Source organism: Pseudophryne corroboree, chromosome 10 (assembly GCF_028390025.1).
Source record: "Pseudophryne corroboree isolate aPseCor3 chromosome 10, aPseCor3.hap2, whole genome shotgun sequence".
Classification (NCBI taxonomy): Eukaryota; Metazoa; Chordata; class Amphibia; order Anura; family Myobatrachidae; genus Pseudophryne; species Pseudophryne corroboree.
The window spans coordinates 7282331-7305776 of NC_086453.1; the positions used below are offsets into that span (position 1 = coordinate 7282331).

At 53.2% G+C, this 23446-nt stretch overlaps 1 protein-coding gene across 1 annotated transcript in view; it reads left to right on the plus strand.

The window, feature by feature from the left end:
* The first annotated feature begins 4550 nt into the window (after window positions 1-4550).
* Window positions 4551-23446, plus strand: part of SH2D5 (SH2 domain containing 5) — a 28863-nt gene continuing 9967 nt past the window's right edge. Inside the window, exons 1-3 of the mRNA XM_063943892.1 lie at window positions 4551-4636; window positions 16723-16803; window positions 17282-17356. Coding sequence (XP_063799962.1) covers window positions 4634-4636; window positions 16723-16803; window positions 17282-17356 — 159 coding nt within the window. The 5' untranslated portion in view covers window positions 4551-4633. The remainder of the gene's footprint in view (window positions 4637-16722; window positions 16804-17281; window positions 17357-23446) is intronic.

Here is a 23446-nt window from a genome sequence, read left to right on the forward strand (position 1 = left end):
AACCCAATCCCTTTCATCCCCGTAACCCAATCCCTTTCATCCCCCATCCCAATCCCTTTCATCCCCCTATCCCAATCCCTTTCATCCCCCTATCCCAATCCCTTTCACCCCCCTATCCCAATCCCTTTCACCCCCCTATCCCAATCCCTTTCATCCCCCTATCCCAATCCCTTTTATCCCCCTATCCCAATCCCTTTTATCCCCCTATCCCAATCCCTTTCATCCCCCTAACCCAATCCCTTTCATCCCCGTAACCCAATCCCTTTCATCCCCCTATCCCAATCCCTTTCATCCCCCATCCCAATCCCTTTCATCCCCCTATCCCAATCCCTTTCATCCCCCTATCCCAATCCCTTTCATCCCCCTATCCCAATCCCTTTCATCCCCCTAACCCAATCCCTTTTATCCCCCTATCCCAATCCCTTTCATCCCCCTATCCCAATCCCTTTCATCCCCCTATCCCAATCCCTTTCATCCCCCTATCCCAATCCCTTTCATCCCCCTATCCCAATCCCTTTCATCCCCCTATCCCAATCCCTTTCATCCCCCTATCCCAATTCCTTTCATCCCCCTATCCCAATCCCTTTCATCCCCCTATCCCAATCCCTTTCATCCCCCTAACCCAATCCCTTTCATCCCCCTATCCCAATCCCAATCCCTTTTATCCCTGTATCCCAATCCCTTTCATCCCCCTATCCCAATCCCTTTCATCCCCCTATCCCAATCCCTTTCATCCCCCTATCCCAATCCCTTTCATCCCCCTATCCCAATCCCTTTCATCCCCCTAACCCAATCCCTTTCATCCCCCTATCCCAATTCCTTTCATCCCCCTAACCCAATACCTTTTATCCCCCTATCCCAATCCCTTTTATCCCCCTATCCCAATCCCTTTCATCCCCCTAACCCAATCCCTTTCATCCCCCTATCCCAATACCTTTTATCCCCCTATCCCAATACCTTTCATCCCCCTAACCCAATCCCTTTCATCCTCCTATCCCAATCCCTTTCATCCCCCTATCCCAATCCCTTTCACCCCCCTATCCCAATCCCTTTCATCCCCCTATCCCAATTCCTTTCATCCCCCTATCCCAATCCATTTCATCCCCCTATCCCAATCCCTTTCATCCCCCTATCCCAATCCCTTTCATCCCCCTATCCCAATCCATTTCATCCCCCTAACCCAATCCCTTTCATCCCCCTAACCCAATCCCTTTTATCCCCCTATCCCAATACCTTTTATCCCCCTATCCCAATCCCTTTCATCCCCCTATCCCAATTCCTTTCATCCCCCTATCCCAATTCCTTTCATCCCCCTATCCCAATCCCTTTCATCCCCCTATCCCAATCCCTTTCATCCCCCTATCCATTTCATCCCCCTATCCCAATCCCTTTCATCCCCCTATCCCAATCCCTTTCATCCCCCTATCCCAATCCCTTTCATCCCCCTAACCCAATCCCTTTCATCCCCCTATCCCAATCCATTTCATCCCCCTATCCCAATCCATTTCATCCCCCTATCCCAATCCCTTTCATCCCCCTATCCCAATCCATTTCATCCCCCTATCCCAATCCCTTTCATCCCCCTATCCCAATCCATTTCATCCCCCTATCCCAATCCCTTTCATCCCCCTATCCCAATCCCTTTCATCCCCCTAACCCAATCCCTTTCATCCCCCTATCCCAATCCCTTTCACCCCCTATCCCAATTCCTTTCATCCCCCTATCCCAATCCCTTTCATCCCCCTATCCCAATCCCTTTCATCCCCCTAACCCAATCCCTTTCATCCCCCTATCCCAATCCCTTTCATCCCCCTATCCCAATCCCAATCCCTTTTATCCCTGTATCCCAATCCCTTTCATCCCCCTATCCCAATTCCTTTCGTCCCCCCTATCCCAATCCCTTTCGTCCCCCTATCCCAATTCTTTTCGTCCACCTACCCCAATCCCTTTCATCCCCCTAACCCAATCCCTTTCATCCCCCTAACCCAATCCCTTTCATCCCCCTATCCCAATCCATTTCATCCCCCTATCCCAATCCATTTCATCCCCCTATCCCAATCCCTTTCATCCCCCTAACCCAATCCATTTCATCCCCCTACCCCAATCCCTTTCATCCCCCTACCCCAATCCCTTTCATCCCCCTATCCCAATCTCTTTAATCCCCCTACCCCAATCTCTTTCATCCCCCTATCCCAATCCATTTCATCCCCCTATCCCAATCCATTTCATCCCCCTACCCCAATCTCTTTCATCCCCCTATCCCAATCCATTTCATCCCCCTATCCCAATCCATTTCATCCCCCTATCCCAATCCATTTCATCCCCCTATCCCAATCCCTTTCATCCCCTATCCCAATCTCTTTCATTCCCCATCCCAATCCCTGTACATAGCTACTGAGCTGTTGTTCTGTTTAGAACCATTTGTCACTTCCACATATTCTTCTCTGCCCCCAGGTGTGCTAAACCAGGGAAATCAGCAGTGACTGGCATCAAGTGACTGGATTCTACCTTATATGTAAAATGAAGAAGTCACATCCGGAGGAATCCTCAGGGATAACGTGCCCAAGAGCTCATGTCATAACCAAGTTTACAGAGGTAGGTGAGAGGGCATGGCCTGGCGTACAGACACGGGCAGCCTCTCTGTATATTTCTATTACACAGCTGTGTGCAGTGAATGGCTGGAGGTCACTAAGGACTGGTAGGAACAGCGCCGGGGGCTCAGTGTGTGATTATGTCTCCCCGCGGGCAGAACACGCCATCTCCCAGGGGCACAGATCCAGGCCTGGTCGCCCAGCTACACGTGCTGCTAAGAATAAATCTCTGTAAATATGTGAAATAGAGGGCGGTGTAGATATAACAGATTCCAGCTATGCTACGTGTCAGGACATATCGGAGTTCCCTGATTCAGATCTCTGCTCCGTGCAGACTCAGATGTGGGTGATCCATCCCTGACCTCTGCCAGTCACGTAGTAAATGTGGTCAGTCTAGACGGTCAGGATCACTCACACCTACAGATAAGTCCAGTCTGCCCGTGGGCATCCACACGCTAGGGTTCATTCTCGCTGGGAGACAATTAAGCCACCAGTATATTTTTGTGCTGTGGGAGGAAACCCACACAAGCACGGGGAGAACATACAAACTCCACACAGTTACGTTCATGCTGGTGATGTGCGCGTGGCACTGCGCCGCTGACTGTAGGGTCGTGCCCCGCCTAGGCCGCGTCTGTGAAGATCCCAGCACTGCCCGGGCCAGGCTGCAAGGAAGCAGCACCATGGGCAAGGTCCTGGCAGCGGCCGCACGGTGCCCCGGGAGGTAATCATGGCGGGTGAGGGAGGAAGAGCAGCTGGCCGAGGGCACATGACCCCTTAGCTCCCCCACCCTTCGTTGCGGCCCTGCCCTCAGACACCCCTTATCCGGTGCCCTCTGGTATGTCAGATCTGTCTGTAATACACTGGTCCCCACCCATGTCCTGTCATCTCCAAGTCCCTGCATCTCTCCATCTCTGACACCTGGATTAGGCTATGACACGGCTTCTCCCGCTGATCTTCCCACGGGGGCCTCACATTCACCCCCCCCCTAGCCCTGGGGTCGCCAAGTTGGCGGTGTTGGTGCTCTATTACCCTCTAGTTACTCCTACCAACTCATACCCCCAGACCCCTCCCTTACATTCTCTACATGTGAGGTCCATGCCATACGCCTCTTCCAACCTGTACATCTTAGAGTAGCGGTCATTTACCGCCCCCCTGGCATTGCCTCCAAATTCCTCGACAGCTTTCCATGTCTGCAATAATTCTCACGTACTGCTGAGCGACACTGGAGGAAATCGCGCTCTAAGGCCGACTTCCTCCACACCTAACGGGGAACACACGGAGAGATCGGACTAGATTGCTTAGAAGCTAAGCACGGATCTCTCCGTGTGTATGCCCCCAGCGATAGCGAAGTGCGGCCCGGCGCGGCGCTATCGCCGGTGCTAGATTTGCCAATCTAGCACATCGCTCATTTCACCGCTGGGTGAGATGAGCCCCCCCCCCCTTCTTCCCACATCTTCAGTGCTGCCCTTTCCCTCGCTAAACAGTCTCCTCCCAGTCCTCCAACCCCCGGCGCCTCTGTGCCACTCTCGACTCTCTCCTCTGCCCACAAAATTGACTCCATGCGTCAGGACCAGTGGCGGCTGCTACCCCTGGGCAGGAGGGAGCTGGTCAGGACATATGAAGTTCTATGTAACATACACTATAACAGAGCTGGCCAAACCAGTCCTCGAGATCTACCAACAGGTCACATTTTCCAGACCTCCTAGCTGGTGCACAGGTGTAGCCATTACTAATAAGATGTGCTGCATTCATTCCTAACTGACCATGCTACAGATCTCCAGGAGGCCTGGAAAACATGAACTGTTGCTAGATCTCGAGGACCGGTTTGGCCAGCCCTGCACTATATGGACAAAAGTATTTGGTCACACCTGTTAATTATTGAATTCAGGTGTCTCACTCAGACCCGTTGCCACAGGTGTATAAAATCAGGCACCCAGCCACGCAGCCTCCATGTGCCAACACGTGTGATACACAATGGGTCGTTCTGAAGAGCTCAGTGATAGCGCGGTGCTGTGATAGGACGCCACCTCTGCAATAAGACGATGGTTCGTGAAATTTCATCCCTGCTGGATATTCCACGGACAGCTGTGATATTATTAGAACGTGAAAGTGTTTAGGAACAACAGCAACTCAGCCACGAAGCGGAAGACCACGTAACATCACAGCGCGGGGTCAACGACTGCTAAGACTCATGGGGGTCAATTCAATTCGGCAGCTTATGAATAGCGCCGGGAATTAGCTCCCGACGCTATTCAATTCAGCTCCAGTTAAGTCGGCGATGTCCCGTTCTCGCCGACTAAACAGGTTGAATTGTCGGGAGAACGGGCATTCTCTGACTTAACTCCCCGGCGCGAGGCTGATTCCCGACAGAATCAGCCTCGCGCCGGCCGCACGGCAGCACTTTTGTCGGGTTTCTTCTCTCATCCCCCGGGGATGAGAGAAGAATTCCCGATAATTGCGGGTAACTAGCAGCTGAATTGAATAGCGTCGGGAGCTAATTCCTGGCGCTATTCATAAGTTGCCGAATTGAATTAACCCCATGGTGTGTAAACGTCGCCATCGCTCTGCTGATTCCATAGCTGAAGAGTTCCGCACTTCCACTGGCATTAATGGACTGGACTATGGAGCAGTGGGCACGTGTTCTGTGGAGTGGTGTAAAGCACACAGACACTGGACTGTGGAGCAGTGGACACGTGTTCTGTAGAGTGGTGTAAAGCACGCCGACACTGGACTGTGGAGCAGTGGGCACGTGTTCTGTGGAGTGGTGTAAGGCACACAGACACTGGACTGTGGAGCAGTGGACACGTGTTCTGTAGAGTGGTGTAAAGCACACCGACACTGGACTGTGGAGCAGTGGGCACGTGTTCTGTGGAGTGGTGTAAGGCACACAGACACTGGACTGTGGAGCAGTGGACACGTGTTCTGTGGAGTGGTGTAAAGCACACCGACACTGGACTGTGGAGCAGTGGGCACGTGTTCTGTGGAGTGGTGTAAGGCACACAGACACTGGACTGTGGAGCAGTGGACACGTGTTCTGTGGAGTGGTGTAAAGCACACCGACAATGGACTGTGGAGCAGTGGGCACGTGTTCTGTGGAGTGGTGTAAAGCACGCCGACACTGGACTGTGGAGCAGTGGGCACGTGTTCTGTGGAGTGGTGTAAGGCACACAGACACTGGACTGTGGAGCAGTGGGCACGTGTTCTGTGGAGTGGTGTAAAGCACACCGACACTGGACTGTGGAGCAGTGGACACGTGTTCTGTGGAGTGGTGTAAAGCAGGCCGACACTGGACTGTGGAGCAGTGGGCACGTGTTCTGTGGAGTGGTGTAAGGCACACAGACACTGGACTGTGGAGCAGTGGACACGTGTACTGTGGAGTGGTGTAAAGCACACCGACACTGGACTGTGGAGCAGTGGGCACGTGTTCTGTGGAGTGGTGTAAGGCACACAGACACTGGACTGTGGAGCAGTGGACACGTGTTCTGTGGAGTGGTGTAAAGCACACCGACACTGGACTGTGGAGCAGTGGACACGTGTTCTGTGGAGTGGTGTAAAGCACACCGACAATGGACTGTGGAGCAGTGGGCACGTGTTCTGTGGAGTGGTGTAAAGCACACCGACAATGGACTGTGGAGCAGTGGGCACGTGTTCTGTGGAGTGGTGTAAGGCACACAGACACTGGACTGTGGAGCAGTGGGCACGTGTTCTGTGGAGTGGTGTAAAGCACACCGACACTGGACTGTGGAGAGGTGGACACGTGTTCTGTGGAGTGGTGTAAAGCGCACAGACACTGGACTATGGAGCAGTGGACACGTGTTCTGTGGAGTGGTGTAAAGCACACCGACACTGGACTGTGGAGCAGTGGGCACGTGTTCTGTGGAGTGGTGTAAAGCACACCGACACTGGACTGTGGAGCAGTGGGCACGTGTTCTGTGGAGTGGTGTAAAACACACCGACACTGGCCTGTGGAGAGGTGGGCACGTGTTCTGTGGAGTGGTGTAAAGCACACCGACACTGGACTGTGGAGCAGTGGACACGTGTTCTGTGGAGCGGTGTAAAGCACACAGACACTGGACTGTGGAGCAGTGGGCACGTGTTCTGTGGAGTGGTATAAAGCACGCAGACAGTGGAGCAGTGGACACGTGTTCTGTGGAGTGGTGTGTAAGGCACACAGACACTGGACTGTGGAGCAGTGGACACGTGTTCTGTGGAGCGGTGTAAAGCACACCGACACTGGACTGTGGAGCAGTGGACACGTGTTCTGTGGAGTGGTGTAAAGCACGCCGACACTGGACTGTGGAGCAGTGGGCACGTGTTCTCTGGAGTGGTGTAAAGCACGCCGACACTGGACTGTGGAGCGGTGGGCACGTGTTCTCTGGAGTGGTGTAAAGCACGCCGACACTGGATTGTGGAGCGGTGGGCACGTGTTCTGTGGAGTGGTGTAAAGCACACCGACACTGGACTGTGGAGCGGTGGGCACGTGTTCTGTGGAGTGGTGTAAAGCACACCGACACTGGACTGTGGAGCGGTGGGCACGTGTTCTGTGGAGTGGTGTAAAGCACACCGACACTGGACTGTGGAGCGGTGGGCACGTGTTCTGTGGAGTGGTGTAAAGCACACCGACACTGGACTGTGGAGCGGTGGGCACGTGTTCTGTGGAGTGGTGTAAAGCACACCGACACTGGACTGTGGAGCGGTGGGCACGTGTTCTGTGGAGTGGTGTAAAGCACACCGACACTGGACTGTGGAGCGGTGGGCACGTGTTCTGTGGAGTGGTGTAAAGCACACCGACACTGGACTGTGGAGAGGTGGGCACGTGTTCTGTGGAGTGGTGTAAAGCACACCGACACTGGACTGTGGAGCGGTGGGCACGTGTTCTGTGGAGTGGTGTAAAGCACGCAGACACTGGACTGTGGAGCAGTGGGCACGTGTTCTGTGGAGTGGTGTAAAGCACGCAGACACTGGACTGTGGAGCAGTGGGCACGTGTTCTGTGGAGTGGTGTAAAGAACGCCGACACTGGACTGTGGAGCAGTGGGCACATGTTCTGTGGAGTGGTGTAAAGCACACCGACACTGGACTGTGGAGCAGTGGACACGTGTTCTGTGGAGTGGTGTAAAGCACACAGACACTGGACTGTGGAGCAGTGGACACGTGTTCTGTGGAGCGGTGTAAAGCACACCGACACTGGACTGTGGAGCAGTGGACACGTGTTCTGTGGAGTGGTGTAAAGCACGCCGACACTGGACTGTGGAGCAGTGGGCACGTGTTCTGTGGAGTGGTGTAAAGCACGCCGACACTGGACTGTGGAGCAGTGGGCACGTGTTCTGTGGAGTGGTGTAAAGAACGCCGACACTGGACTGTGGAGCAGTGGGCACATGTTCTGTGGAGTGGTGTAAAGCACACAGACACTGGACTGTGGAGCAGTGGGCACGTGTTCTGTGGAGTGGTATAAAGCACGCAGACAGTGGAGCAGTGGACACGTGTTCTGTGGAGTGGTGTGTAAGGCACACAGACACTGGACTGTGGAGCAGTGGACACGTGTTCTGTGGAGCGGTGTAAAGCACACCGACACTGGACTGTGGAGCAGTGGACACGTGTTCTGTGGAGTGGTGTAAAGCACGCCGACACTGGTCTGTGGAGCAGTGGGCACGTGTTCTGTGGAGTGGTGTAAAGCACGCCGACACTGGACTGTGGAGCAGTGGGCACGTGTTCTGTGGAGTGGTGTAAAGAATGCCGACACTGGACTGTGGAGCAGTGGGCACATGTTCTGTGGAGTGGTGTAAAGCACACCGACACTGGACTGTGGAGCAGTGGACACGTGTTCTGTGGAGTGGTGTAAAGCACACAGACACTGGACTATGGAGCAGTGGACACGTGTTCTGTTGAGTGGTGTAAAGCACACCGACACTGGACTGTGGAGCAGTGGACACGTGTTCTGTGGAGTGGTGTAAAGCACACAGACACTGGACTATGGAGCAGTGGACATGTGTTCTGTGGAGTGGTGTAAAGCACACCGACACTGGACTGTGGAGCAGTGGGCACGTGTTCTGTGGAGTGGTGTAAAGCACACCGGCACTGGACTGTGGAGCAGTGGGCACGTGTTCTGTGGAGTGGTGTAAAGCACGCCGACACTGGACTGTGGAGCAGTGGGCACGTGTTCTGTGGAGTGGTGTAAGGCACACAGACACTGGACTGTGGAGCAGTGGACACGTGTTCTGTGGAGTGGTGTAAAGCACACCGACACTGGACTGTGGAGCAGTGGGCACGTGTTCTGTGGAGTGGTGTAAAGCACGCAGACACTGGACTGTGGAGCAGTGGACATGTGTTCTGTGGAGTGGTGTAAGGCACACCGACACTGGACTGTGGAGCAGTGGGCACGTGTTCTGTGGAGTGGTGTAAAGCACACCGACACTGGCCTGTGGAGAGGTGGGCACGTGTTCTGTGGAGTGGTGTAAAGCACACCGACACTGGACTGTGGAGCAGTGGACACGTGTTCTGTGGAGCGGTGTAAAGCACACAGACACTGGACTGTGGAGCAGTGGGCACGTGTTCTGTGGAGTGGTATAAAGCACGCAGACAGTGGAGCAGTGGACACGTGTTCTGTGGAGTGGTGTAAAGCACACCGACACTGGACTGTGGAGCAGTGGACACGTGTTCTGTGGAGTGGTGTAAAGCACACCGACACTGGCCTGTGGAGAGGTGGGCACGTGTTCTGTGGAGTGGTGTAAAGCACACCGACACTGGACTGTGGAGCAGTGGACACGTGTTCTGTGGAGCGGTGTAAAGCACACAGACACTGGACTGTGGAGCAGTGGGCACGTGTTCTGTGGAGTGGTATAAAGCACGCAGACAGTGGAGCAGTGGACACGTGTTCTGTGGAGTGGTGTAAAGCACACAGACACTGGACTGTGGAGCAGTGGACACGTGTTCTGTGGAGCGGTGTAAAGCACACCGACACTGGACTGTGGAGCAGTGGGCACGTGTTCTCTGGAGTGGTGTAAAGCACGCCGACACTGGACTGTGGAGCAGTGGGCACGTGTTCTCTGGAGTGGTGTAAAGCACGCCGACACTGGACTGTGGAGCGGTGGGCACGTGTTCTCTGGAGTGGTTTAAAGCACGCCGACACTGGACTGTGGAGCGGTGGGCACGTGTTCTGTGGAGTGGTGTAAAGCACACCGACACTGGACTGTGGAGTGGTGGGCACGTGTTCTATGGAGTGGTGTAAAGCACACAGACACTGGACTGTGGAGCGGTGGGCACGTGTTCTGTGGAGTGGTGTAAAGCACACCGACACTGGACTGTGGAGCGGTGGGCACGTGTTCTGTGGAGTGGTGTAAAGCACGCCGACACTGGACTGTGGAGAGGTGGGCACGTGTTCTGTGGAGTGGTGTAAAGCACACCGACACTGGACTGTGGAGAGGTGGGCACGTGTTCTGTGGAGTGGTGTAAAGCACACCGACACTGGACTGTGGAGCAGTGGACACGTGTTCTGTGGAGTGGTGTAAAGCACACCGCCACTGGACTGTGGAGCAGTGGACACGTGTTCTGTGGAGTGGTGTAAAGCACACTGACACTGGACTGTGGAGCAGTGGGCACGTGTTCTGTGGAGTGGTGTAAAGCACACCGACACTGTGGAGCAGTGGGCACGTGTTCTGTGGAGTGGTGTAAAGCACACAGACACTGGACTGTGGAGCAGTGGGCACGTGTTCTGTGGAGTGGTGTAAAGCACACCAACACTGGACTGTGGAGCAGTGAACACGTGTTCTGTGGAGTGGTGTAAAGCACACCGACACTGGACTGTGGAGCATTGGACACGTGTTCTGTAGAGTGGTGTAAAGCACACCGACACTGGACTGTGGAGCAGTGGACACGTGTTCTGTGGAGCGGTGTAAAGCACACAGACACTGGACTGTGGAGCAGTGGGCACGTGTTCTGTGGAGTGGTATAAAGCACGCAGACAGTGAAGCAGTGGACACGTGTTCTGTGGAGTGGTGTAAAGCACGCCGATACTGGACTGTGGAGCAGTGGGCATGTGTTCTCTGGAGTGGTGTAAAGCACGCCGACACTGGACTGTGGAGCGGTGGGCACGTGTTCTCTGGAGTGGTGTAAAGCACGCCGACACTGGACTGTGAAGCGGTGGGCACGTGTTCTCTGGAGTGGTGTAAAGCACGCCGACACTGGACTGTGGAGAGGTGGGCACGTGTTCTGTGGAGTGGTGTAAAGCACACCGACACTGGACTGTGGAGCAGTGGACACGTGTTCTGTGGAGTGGTGTAAAGCACACCGACACTGGACTGTGGAGAGGTGGGCACGTGTTCTGTGGAGTGGTGTAAAGCACGCCGACACTGGACTGTGGAGAGGTGGGCACGTGTTCTGTGGAGTGGTGTAAAGCACACCGACACTGGACTGTGGAGAGGTGGGCACGTGTTCTGTGGAGTGGTGTAAAGCACACCGACACTGGACTGTGGAGCAGTGGACACGTGTTCTGTGGAGTGGTGTAAAGCACACCGACACTGGACTGTGGAGAGGTGGGCACGTGTTCTGTGGAGTGGTGTAAAGCACACTGACACTGGACTGTGGAGCAGTGGGCACGTGTTCTGTGGAGTGGTGTAAAGCACACTGACACTGGACTGTGGAGCAGTGGGCACGTGTTCTGTGGAGTGGTGTAAGGCACACAGACACTGGACTGTGGAGCAGTGGGCACGTGTTCTGTGGAGTGACTAATCACGCTTCTCTGGCAGTCATATGGGCGAGTCTGGGTTTGGCGGATGCCGGGAGAACATTACCAGCCTGACCACATTATGACCACTGTGGAGTTTGGTGGAGGAGGGGTAATGGTTTGGGGCTGTGTCTCAGGGTTTGGGCCCCTAATCTCCAGTGAAGGACAATCTTACTGCTGCAGCATACAGAGACATTCTGGACAATGCTAGGCTAACAACTTTGTGGTAACAGTTTGGGGAAGACCCTTCTCTATTCCAACATGGCTGCGCCCCAGTGGGTGTGATGAGTTCGGTGAGGAAGAACCTGACTGTCCCGCACAGACCTGACCTCAGCCCCGTCCAGCACCTTTGGGATGATCTGACCTGATAAATGCTCTACAGAATGACTGGCCAGAAATTCTCACACAATCCTGTGGAAATCCCTCCGAGAAGAGCGGAAGCTGTTCTAGCTGTAACAGGGGGACCGGCTCCATATTACAGTATATGTATTTCTATACGATGTCATCACAGTCCCTGCTGGTGTAATGGTCAGGCGTCCGGATGTCCATATAGTGTGTGTCCTGGCTTCCTTCCCCGGGATCAGCAGCCGGTGCAGCATGGAGCACACTGTGTCACTGCTCAGCCTGTCAGTCATCACTTACTTCATCCCCGGACTCCTGTGAAACCAGCCAATGGAGTCCGGGGGCGGGCTAAGTGATGATTGACAGGCTGATCGGGGTATTCCTGAGTCCCGTGCTGCTGCTGATTCCCGGGAAAGGAAACCAGGACATATGGAGGTAATTCCAAGTTGATCGCAGCAGGAATTCTGTTAGCAATTGGGCAAAACCATGTGCACTGCAGGGGGGCAGATGTAACATGTGCAGAGAGAGTTAGATTTGGGTAGGGTGTGTTCAATCTGCAATCTAATTTGCAGTGCAAAAATAAAGCAGCCAGTATTTACCCTGCACAGAAACAAAATAACCACCCAAATCTAACTCTCTCTGCACATGTTACATCTGCCTCCCCTGCAGTGCACACTGTTTTGCCCAATTGCTAAAAAAATTCCTGCTGCGATCAACTTGGAATTACCCCTCATGTTACATACAACTTCACACGTATGTTCATATGTCCCACCAGGCCATCAGCAACCAGCCACCTCCTATCCCTTACCACTCCTCCCCATTCCTCTCACCAACTCTCACATCTTTCTCCCATGTATCTGGTGACGGCCGTCCTCCGCTCCTGCCCCCCCCCCCGTCTCAAGCTGAGATCCAACATCGCGACCATCGTTCCCCGCAGACGACCAGCTGAGCAAGCCTCTCCTTGTGCAGCTGGCCAATGGAAGCAGGGCGGCAAGGCCAGGAAGTGTGCGTGGTGACAGGCAGATCCGTGGCTCTCCCCTCCCAGAAAACGGGGGCGACAGCATTGCGGGGCCTCCGGGGCCCACCCCTCAATGCTGCCACCTATCAATCAGGAGCAGCGCAGCCGCATATTTCTGATAATCGTGAATCTGCGTACTGCGGGGGGTCATTCCGAGTTGATCGCTCGCTGGCTAGATTTAGCAGCCGTACAAACGCTATGCCGCCGCCCACTGGGAGTGTATTATAGCTTAGCAGAAGTGCAAACGCCTGTGCAGCCGCACTCTGCAAAAACAGTGTGTGCCGTTTCTGAGTAGCTCTGAACCTACTCAGCGCCTGCGATCACTTCAGCCTATTTGTGTCTGGATTTATTATTATTATTATCCTTTATTTATATGGCGCCACACGGGTTCCGCAGCGCCCATTACAGAGTACATGAATAATCAAGCAGGAAAACAGCAACTTACAGTTGACAACAATATAGGACACAGGGCCGTAACTACGTGTGTGCCAAGTGGGCTTGGCACACAGCGCAGTTGCCCTGAGGGCGCACGGCCAGCGGCATGTAATGAGTCATATTGACTCATTACATGCCGCCTCTGAAGTCTGCGCCGTGCGCCGAAGCCGCGCTGGAGGAGAGAGAAGCGCCGGAGGCAGCTGAGAAGGAGGAGGAGGGAGGGGGACTGGAGCCGCAGCAGCGCTATTTCATTGGTAGTAAGCGCCGCTGCAGCATCCCCCTCTCCTTCCGTATAGGCTGCCCGGCGCTGCTGTGGGTGCTGCGATGCAGTTCCTCCATCCCAGCATCCACAGCAGCGCCAGGCAACCAATACGGAAGGAGAGGGGGGATGCTGCAGCGGCGCTTACTACCAATGACATAGCGCTGCTGCGGCTCCAGTCCCCCTCCCTCCTCCTCCTTGTCCGATGCCTGCACACTGCACAGAGGGAGATGCCAGCACGAGGAGCCTGTCAGCGGGGAGAAGGTAAGTATATCCCTCTCTCTCTCTCTCTCTCTCTCTCTCTCTCTGGGGGACACCGTCTGCCATAATGTGTAAAAAGGGGGCCTGGCTGCCGCAATGTGTAAAAAGGGGGTCCTGGCTGCCGCAATGTGTAAAAAGGGGGCCTGTCTGCCGCAATGTGTAAAAAGGGGGCCTGGCTGCCGCAATGTGTAAAAAGGGGGCCTGGCTGCCGCAATGTGTAAAAAGGGGGCCTGGCTGCCGCAATGTGTAAAAAGGGGGACTGGCTGCCGCAATGTGTAAAAAGGGGGCCTGGCTGCCGCAATGTGTAAAAAGGGGGACTGGCTGCCGCAATGTGTAAAAAGGGGGACTGGCTGCCGCAATGTGTAAAAAGGGGGACTGGCTGCCGCAATGTGTAAAAAGGGGGACTGGCTGCCGCAATGTGTAAAAAGGGGGACTGGCTGCCGCAATGTGTAAAAAGGGGGCCTGGCTGCCGTAATGTGTAAAAAGGGGGCCTGGCTGCCGCAATGTGTAAAAAGGGGGCCTGGCTGCCGCAATGTGTAAAAAGGGGGACTGGCTGCCGCAATGTGTAAAAAGGGGGACTGGCTGCCGCAATGTGTAAAAAGGGGGCCTGGCTGCCGCAATGTGTAAAAAGGGGGCCTGGCTGCCGCAATGTGTAAAAAGGGGGCCTGGCTGCCGCAATGTGTAAAAAGGGGGCCTGGCTGCCGCAATGTGTAAAAAGGGGGCCTGGCTGCCGCAATGTGTAAAAAGGGGGCCTGGCTGCCGCAATGTGTAAAAAGGGGGCCTGGCTGCCGCAATGTGTAAAAAGGGGGCCTGGCTGCCGCAATGTGTAAAAAGGGGGACTGTCTGCTGTAATGTGTAAAAAGGGGGACGCTGTCTGCTCTAATGTATAAAAGGGGCTCTACCTGGTGTAGTGGCGCTACTGTGCAGCGTAATTTGAATAATGGAGACTACTGTGCACCGTAGTATGAATTGCTATTATTTTGTTGCCACGCCCCTTCCCCATGAAGCCACGCCCATATATATTTTTTGCGCGCCTACGACGCGCACTGCCCCTTTCTTGCATGGGGGGGTGGGGGTGCCAATGTCGTTTCTTGCACACAGCGCTTAAATGCCTAGTTACGGCACTGATAGGACAAGTACAGGGTAAATACACAGTCACATCAGCAGATGATACTGGAATAAGTATCAGGTGGCAGAAGACTGCTGGATTTGGTGCAGTTGAAGATTATTAAAGTAAGACAAAGGATAAGCACATGAGGGAAGAGGGCCCTGCTCGTGAGAGCTTACATTCTAAAGGTGAGGGGTAGACAGACAGGGGTGAGACAGATGGGGTACATAGAGAGCATGGAACAGAGGGTTAGGATGAGATTTGGCTGGGTTTGGTGAAGAAGTGGGTCTTGAGAGCCCGTTTGAAGTTTTGTAGAGAGGTGGAGAGTCTGAGGGGGAGAGGTAGGGAATTCCAGAGAAGTGGTGCAGCACGTGAAAAATCTTGGAGGTAGGGGTGGGAGGAAGTAATCCGTAGGCAGGAGACTCGGCGTGCATTAGCAGAGCGAAGAGGACGGGTGGGAGTGTAAAGGGAGATAAGGTCAGAGATGTAGATGAGAGAGGAGTGGGTGAGGGCTTTGTAAGTGAGTGTGAGAAGCTTGAAATGGATTCTGAAAGGGAAGGGGAGCCAGTGAAGGTCTAGTAAGAGAGGAGAGGTGGACGTAGTGCGTTTGGTGAGGAAAATGAGCCGGGCAGCAGCACTGAGGATAGATTGGAGTGGAGAGAGGTATTTGTCAGGAATGCCAGTCAGGAGGAGATTACAGTAGTCCAGTCTGGAGATGACCAGTGAGTGGATAAGAGTCTTAGTAGCATCCTGGGTCAGAAAGGGTCTGATCCTGGAAATATTTTTTAGATGAAAACGGCAGGTTTGTGAGAGGTGCTGAATGTGTGGTTTGAAGGAGAGGGAGGAGTCAAGGATTACTCCAAGACAGCGCACTTGGGGGGTAGAGGAGATAGTAGTGCCATCAATAGATAATGAGATTGTAGGAGGTGAGGTTATGCGGGAGGGAGGGAAGATGATCAACTCGGTCTTAGACCTGTTCAGTGTAAGAAAGCGCTGAGACATCCAGGAAGAGGTAGCAGAGAGACAGTTGGAGATACGAGTGAGGAGAGCCGGGGAGAGGTCTGGAGAGGAAAGATAGATTTGAGTGTCATCAGCGTAGAGATGATATTGGAAACCAAAAGAACTAATGAGCTTACCTAGTGAGGATGTATAGAAAGAGAAGAGGACCAAGGACAGAACCTTGGGGTACCCCTACAGTTAGTGGAAATGAGGGGGAGGCGGAGTCATGAGTGGAGACAGAGAATGAACGGTCAGAGAGGTAGGAAGACAGCCAAGAGAGGGCAGTGTCACGCAGACCAATGGAGTGAAGGATTTGCAGTAGGAGAGGATGGTTCACAGTGTCAAAAGCAGCAGAGAGATCAAGTAGAATAAGTAGAGAGTAGTGGCCCTTAGATATGGCTGCATGGTGGTCATTGCAGATGTTTGTGAGGGCAGTGTCAGTGGAGTGGAGAGGACGGAAGCCAGACTGGAATGGGTCAAGCAGTGAGTGTGAGGAAAGAAAGGGAATAAGGCGGTTGTTGATGTCATACACCCGCCCAGCGAACGCCCAGCCACTCCTGCGTTTTTCCAGCCACTCCTGCATTTTTCCAGCCACTCCTGCATTTTTCCAGCCACTCCCTGAAAACGGTCAGTTGACACCCAGAAACGCCCCCTTCCTGTCAATCTTCTTGCGGCCGTCAGTATGAAGAAAAACTTTGCTAGAACCTGTGCACAACCACAACGGGCTTTGTACCCGTACACGTGCGTGCGCATTGCAGCCCATACGTATGCACATAAATGCCACTTTTTCACCTCATCGCTGCGCTGCAAAAATCTGCAGCGAGCGATCAACTTGGAATGCCTCCTGCGTCCCAGTCTGAATCAGGCCCTCGGTGTGTGAAATGGGGACATGGCATACAGGGTGGGGGGTGCTGGGATTGTTGTATCCGGATTGTGGCTGGATGAATGCCGTGTGGTAAGCGTCCCCCTTTGCTGTCTCCTTCTGTCAGTACGTCGGCTCGTTTGCAGTGAAGGAAGCGGACTACCGGAGGAGAGTATGGATTATAGAGGAGCAGATGCGCTTCCTGAAGGTCAGACTCATCATCATCATCACCCAGTATCAGACTACGCGTATAAGTCCCGTCTGTACACACACGCCTGCGCAGCTGCCAACTTTCAGGCTACGGAATTGCTAATTATCTCAAGTGAAGCGGCCGCACCCAGAAAATGATATAGACGCCCCCATCGCTAAGTCCTCAGCAACGGCTTACACATACGCAGCATCAACGCAATAGCGAGGAGTGAGTGGTCACGCAGGACGGCCTGCGCTATGCTGCGCCACTCCCGGTACCTCCCCCAAACGTTTTTTTCCTGTCAATCATTCTGTGTTAGAAATCTCACTGTGAGCGGCATCACAGCGGTACCTTGGTGTGTACGCACTGCAATGGCGGCGCATGTAGTCTGCTGATAATCGCTCAGCTGCGTGAACAGCGGCGTTGTGTACAAACATGAATTGGTGTATTCCTCATTCAGCTGACATATACAAAGCTAAAGGCTGTTCCCCTACAGGACCAGTCCCGGCGAAAAGCTGTGATCCTGAAGTTCTGTCTCCAGGGAGTGAAGATGTATGACGCCGAAGGAGAGGTAATGAGCGCAATTATAAAAAGTTTACAAAGCTGTGCGCATCTTGTGGTGTGCCCGCCATCTATGTGTGTATTCCTGTGTACAGAGCTGTACGCATCTTGTGGTGTGCCCGCCATCTATGTGTGTATTCCTGTGTACAGAGCTGTGCGCATCTTGTGGTGTGCCCGCCATCTATGTGTGTATTCCTGTGTGCAGAGCTGTACGCATCTTGTGGTGTGCCCGCCATCTATGTGTGCATTCCTCTGTGTACAGAGCTGTACGCATCTTGTGGTGTGCCCGCCATCTATGTGTGCATTCCTCTGTGTACAGAGCTGTAAACATCTTGTGGTGTACCCGCCATCTATGTGTGCATTCCTCTGTGTACAGAGCTGTACGCATCTTGTGGTGTGCCCGCCATCTATGTGTGCATTCCTCTGTGTACAGAGCTGTACGCATCTTGTGGTGTGCCCACCATCTATGTGTGCATTCCTCTGTGTACAGAGCTGTAAACATCTTGTGGTGTACCCGCCATCTATGTGTGCATTCCTCTGTGTACAGAGCTGTACGCATCTTGTGGTGTGCCCGCCATCTATGTGTGCATTCCTCTGTGTACAGAGCTGTACGCATCTTGTGGTGTGCCCACCATCTATGTGTGCATTCCCCTGTGTACAGAGCTGTACGCATCTTGTGGTGTGCCCGCCATCTATGTGTACATTCCCCTGTGTACAGAGCTGTATGCATCTTGTGGTGTGCCCGCCATCTATGTGTGTATTCCTGTGTACAGAGCTGTACACATCTTGTGGTGTGCCCGCCATCTATGTGTGCATTCCCCTGTGTACAGAGCTGTACGCATCTTGTGGTGTGCCCGCCATCTATGTGTACATTCCCCTGTGTACAGAGCTGTATGCATCTTGTGGTGTGCCCGCCATCTATGTGTGTATTCCTGTGTACAGAGCTGTACGCATCTTGTGGTGTGCCCGCCATCTATGTGTGCATTCCTCTGTGTACAGAGCTGTACGCATCTTGTGGTGTGCCCACCATCTATGTGTGCATTCCCCTGTGTACAGAGCTGTACGCATCTTGTGGTGTGCCCGCCATCTATGTGTACATTCCCCTGTGTACAGAGCTGTACGCATCTTGTGGTGTGCCCGCCATCTATGTGTGTATTCCTGTGTACAGAGCTGTACACATCTTGTGGTGTGCCCGCCACCTATGTGTGCATTCCCCTGTGTACAGAGCTGTACACATCTTGTGGTGTGCCCGCCATCTATGTGTGCAATCCCCTGTGTACAGAGTGTACACATCTTGTGGTGTGCCCGCCATCTATGTGTGCATTACTCCGTGTGCAGAGCTGTGCGCATCTTGTGGTGTGCCCGCCATCTATGTGTGCATTACTCCGTGTGCAGAGCTGTGCGCATCTTGTGGTGTGCCCGCCATCTATGTGTGCATTCCTCTGTGTACAGAGCTGTACGCATCTTGTGGTGTGCCCGCCATCTATGTGTGCATTCCTCTGTGTACAGAGCTGTACGCATCTTGTGGTGTGCCCACCATCTATGTGTGCATTCCCCTGTGTACAGAGCTGTACGCATCTTGTGGTGTGCCCGCCATCTATGTGTACATTCCCCTGTGTACAGAGCTGTACACATCTTGTGGTGTGCCCGCCACCTATGTGTGCATTCCTGTGTACAGAGCTGTACGCATCTTGTGGTGTGCCCACCATCTATGTGTGCATTCCCCTGTGTACAGAGCTGTACGCATCTTGTGGTGTGCCCGCCATCTATGTGTACATTCCCCTGTGTACAGAGCTGTACACATCTTGTGGTGTGCCCGCCACCTATGTGTGCATTCCCCTGTGTACAGAGCTGTACACATCTTGTGGTGTGCCCGCCATCTATGTGTGCAATCCCCTGTGTACAGAGTGTACACATCTTGTGGTGTGCCCGCCATCTATGTGTGCATTACTCCGTGTGCAGAGCTGTGCGCATCTTGTGGTGTGCCCGCCATCTATGTGTGCATTCCCCTGTGTACAGAGCTGTACGCATCTTGTGGTGTGCCCGCCATCTATGTGTGCATTCCTGTGTACAGAGCTGTATGCATCTTGTGGTGTGCCCGCCATCTATGTGTGTATTCCTGTGTACAGAGCTGTACACATCTTGTGGTGTGCCCGCCATCTATGTGTGTATTCCTGTGTGCAGAGCTGTACGCATCTTGTGGTGTGCCCGCCATCTATGTGTGCATTCCTCTGTGTACAGAGCTGTACGCATCTTGTGGTGTGCCCACCATCTATGTGTGCATTCCTCTGTGTACAGAGCTGTAAACATCTTGTGGTGTACCCGCCATCTATGTGTGCATTCCTCTGTGTACAGAGCTGTACGCATCTTGTGGTGTGCCCGCCATCTATGTGTGCATTCCTCTGTGTACAGAGCTGTACGCATCTTGTGGTGTGCCCACCATCTATGTGTGCATTCCCCTGTGTACAGAGCTGTACGCATCTTGTGGTGTGCCCGCCATCTATGTGTACATTCCCCTGTGTACAGAGCTGTATGCATCTTGTGGTGTGCCCGCCATCTATGTGTGTATTCCTGTGTACAGAGCTGTACACATCTTGTGGTGTGCCCGCCATCTATGTGTGCATTCCCCTGTGTACAGAGCTGTACGCATCTTGTGGTGTGCCCGCCATCTATGTGTACATTCCCCTGTGTACAGAGCTGTATGCATCTTGTGGTGTGCCCGCCATCTATGTGTGTATTCCTGTGTACAGAGCTGTACGCATCTTGTGGTGTGCCCGCCATCTATGTGTGCATTCCTCTGTGTACAGAGCTGTACGCATCTTGTGGTGTGCCCACCATCTATGTGTGCATTCCCCTGTGTACAGAGCTGTACGCATCTTGTGGTGTGCCCGCCATCTATGTGTACATTCCCCTGTGTACAGAGCTGTACGCATCTTGTGGTGTGCCCGCCATCTATGTGTGTATTCCTGTGTACAGAGCTGTACACATCTTGTGGTGTGCCCGCCACCTATGTGTGCATTCCCCTGTGTACAGAGCTGTACACATCTTGTGGTGTGCCCGCCATCTATGTGTGCAATCCCCTGTGTACAGAGTGTACACATCTTGTGGTGTGCCCGCCATCTATGTGTGCATTACTCCGTGTGCAGAGCTGTGCGCATCTTGTGGTGTGCCCGCCATCTATGTGTGCATTCCTCTGTGTACAGAGCTGTACGCATCTTGTGGTGTGCCCGCCATCTATGTGTGCATTCCTCTGTGTACAGAGCTGTACGCATCTTGTGGTGTGCCCACCATCTATGTGTGCATTCCCCTGTGTACAGAGCTGTACGCATCTTGTGGTGTGCCCGCCATCTATGTGTACATTCCCCTGTGTACAGAGCTGTACACATCTTGTGGTGTGCCCGCCACCTATGTGTGCATTCCTGTGTACAGAGCTGTACGCATCTTGTGGTGTGCCCACCATCTATGTGTGCATTCCCCTGTGTACAGAGCTGTACGCATCTTGTGGTGTGCCCGCCATCTATGTGTACATTCCCCTGTGTACAGAGCTGTACACATCTTGTGGTGTGCCCGCCACCTATGTGTGCATTCCCCTGTGTACAGAGCTGTACACATCTTGTGGTGTGCCCGCCATCTATGTGTGCAATCCCCTGTGTACAGAGTGTACACATCTTGTGGTGTGCCCGCCATCTATGTGTGCATTACTCCGTGTGCAGAGCTGTGCGCATCTTGTGGTGTGCCCGCCATCTATGTGTGCATTCCCCTGTGTACAGAGCTGTACGCATCTTGTGGTGTGCCCGCCATCTATGTGTGCATTCCTGTGTACAGAGCTGTATGCATCTTGTGGTGTGCCCGCCATCTATTTGTGCATTACTCCGTGTACAGAGCTGTATGCATCTTGTGGTGTGCCCGCCATCTATTTGTGCATTCCCCTGTGTACAGAGCTGTACGCATCTTGTGGTGTGCCCGCCATCTATGTGTGCATTACTCCGTGTGCAGGGCTGTACGCATCTTGTGGTGTGCCCGCCATCTATGTGTGCATTACTCCATGTACAGAGCTGTACACATCTTGTGGTGTGCCCGCCATCTATGTGTGCATTCCTGTGTACAGAGCTGTATGCATCTTGTGGTGTGCCCGCCATCTATGTGTGCATTCCTGTGTACAGAGCTGTATGCATCTTGTGGTGTGCCCGCCATCTATGTGTGCATTCCCCCGTGTACAGAGCTGTATGCATCTTGTGGTGTGCCCGCCATCTATGTGTGCATTCCCCTGTGTACAGAGTGTAAACATCTTGTGGTGTGCCCGCCATCTATTTGTGCATTCCCCTGTGTACAGAGCTGTACGCATCTTGTGGTGTGCCCGCCATCTATGTGTGCATTCCCCTGTGTACAGAGCTGTATGCATCTTGTGGTGTGCCTGCCAACTATGGGGGTAGATTGAAGCATCAAATTTTTTAGCAGTTGGGTAAAACCATGTGCACTGCAGGGAGGGAGGGGAAGGGGGGGGGGGGGGGGGGCAGATGTAACATGTGCAGAGAGAGTTAGATTTGGGTGGGTTATTTTGTTTCTGTGCAGGGTAAATACTGCCTGCTTTATTTTTACACTGCAGTTTAGATTTCAGTTTGAACACACCCCACCCAAATCTAACTCTCTCTGCACATGTTATATCTGCCTCCCCTGCAGTGCACATGGTTTTGCCCAACTGCTAACAAATTTGCTGCTGCGATCAACTCGGAATTACCCCCTATGTGTGTATTCCCCTGTGTACACAGCACTCTGTCTCCGGTCAAACAGGATTACACAGCACCCTGTCTCCGGTTACACAGGATTACACAGCACCCTGTCTCCGGTTACACAGGATTACACAACACTCTGTCTCCGGTTACACCGGATCACACAGCACCCTGTCTCCTGTTACTCAGTATTACACAGCACCCTGTCTCCGGTTACACAGCACCCTGTCTCCTGTTACACAGGATTACACAGCACCCTGTCTCCTGTTACACAGGATTACACAGCACCCTGTCTCCTGTTAAACAGGATTACACAGCACTCTGTCTCCTGTTACACAGGATTACACAGCACCCTGTCTCCTGTTACACAGGATTACACAGCACCCTGTCTCCTGTTACACAGGATTACACAGCACTCTGTCTCCTGTTACACAGGATTACACAGCACTCTGTCTCTGGTTACACAGGATTACACAGCACCCTGTCTCCTGTTACACAGGATTACACAGCACCCTGTCTCCTATTACTCAGGATTACACAGCACTCTGTCTCCTGTTACACAGGATTACACAGCACTCTGTCTCCTGTTACACAGCACTCTGTCTCCTGTTACACAGGATTACACAGCACCCTGTCTCCTGTTACACAGGATTACACAGCACCCTGTCTCCTGTTACACAGGATTACACAGCACCCTGTCTCCTGTTACACAGGATTACACAGCACCCTGTCTCCTGTTACACAGGATTACACAGCACTCTGTCTCCTGTTACACAGGATTACACAGCACTCTGTCTCTGGTTACACAGGATTACACAACACTCTGTCTCCTGTTACTCAGGATCACACAGCACCCTGTCTCCGGTTACACAGGATTACACAGCACCCTGTCTCCTGTTACACAGGATTACACAGCACTCTGTCTCTGGTTACACAGGATTACACAGCACTCTGTCTCCGGTTACACAGGATTACACAGCACTCTGTCTCCTGTTACTCAGGATTACACAGCACTCTGTCTCTGGTTACACAGGATTACACAGCACTCTGTCTCCTGTTACTCAGGATCACACAGCACCCTGTCTCCGGTTACACAGGATTACACAGCACCCTGTCTCCTGTTACACAGGATTACACAGCACTCTGTCTCTGGTTACACAGGATTACACAGCACTCTGTCTCCGGTTACACAGGATTACACAGCACTCTGTCTCCTGTTACTCAGGATTACACAGCACTCTGTCTCTGGTTACACAGGATCACACAGCACCCTGTCTCCTGTTACACAGGATTACACAGCACTCTGTCTCTGGTTACACAGGATTACACAGCACTCTGTCTCCTGTTACTCAGGATCACACAGCACCCTG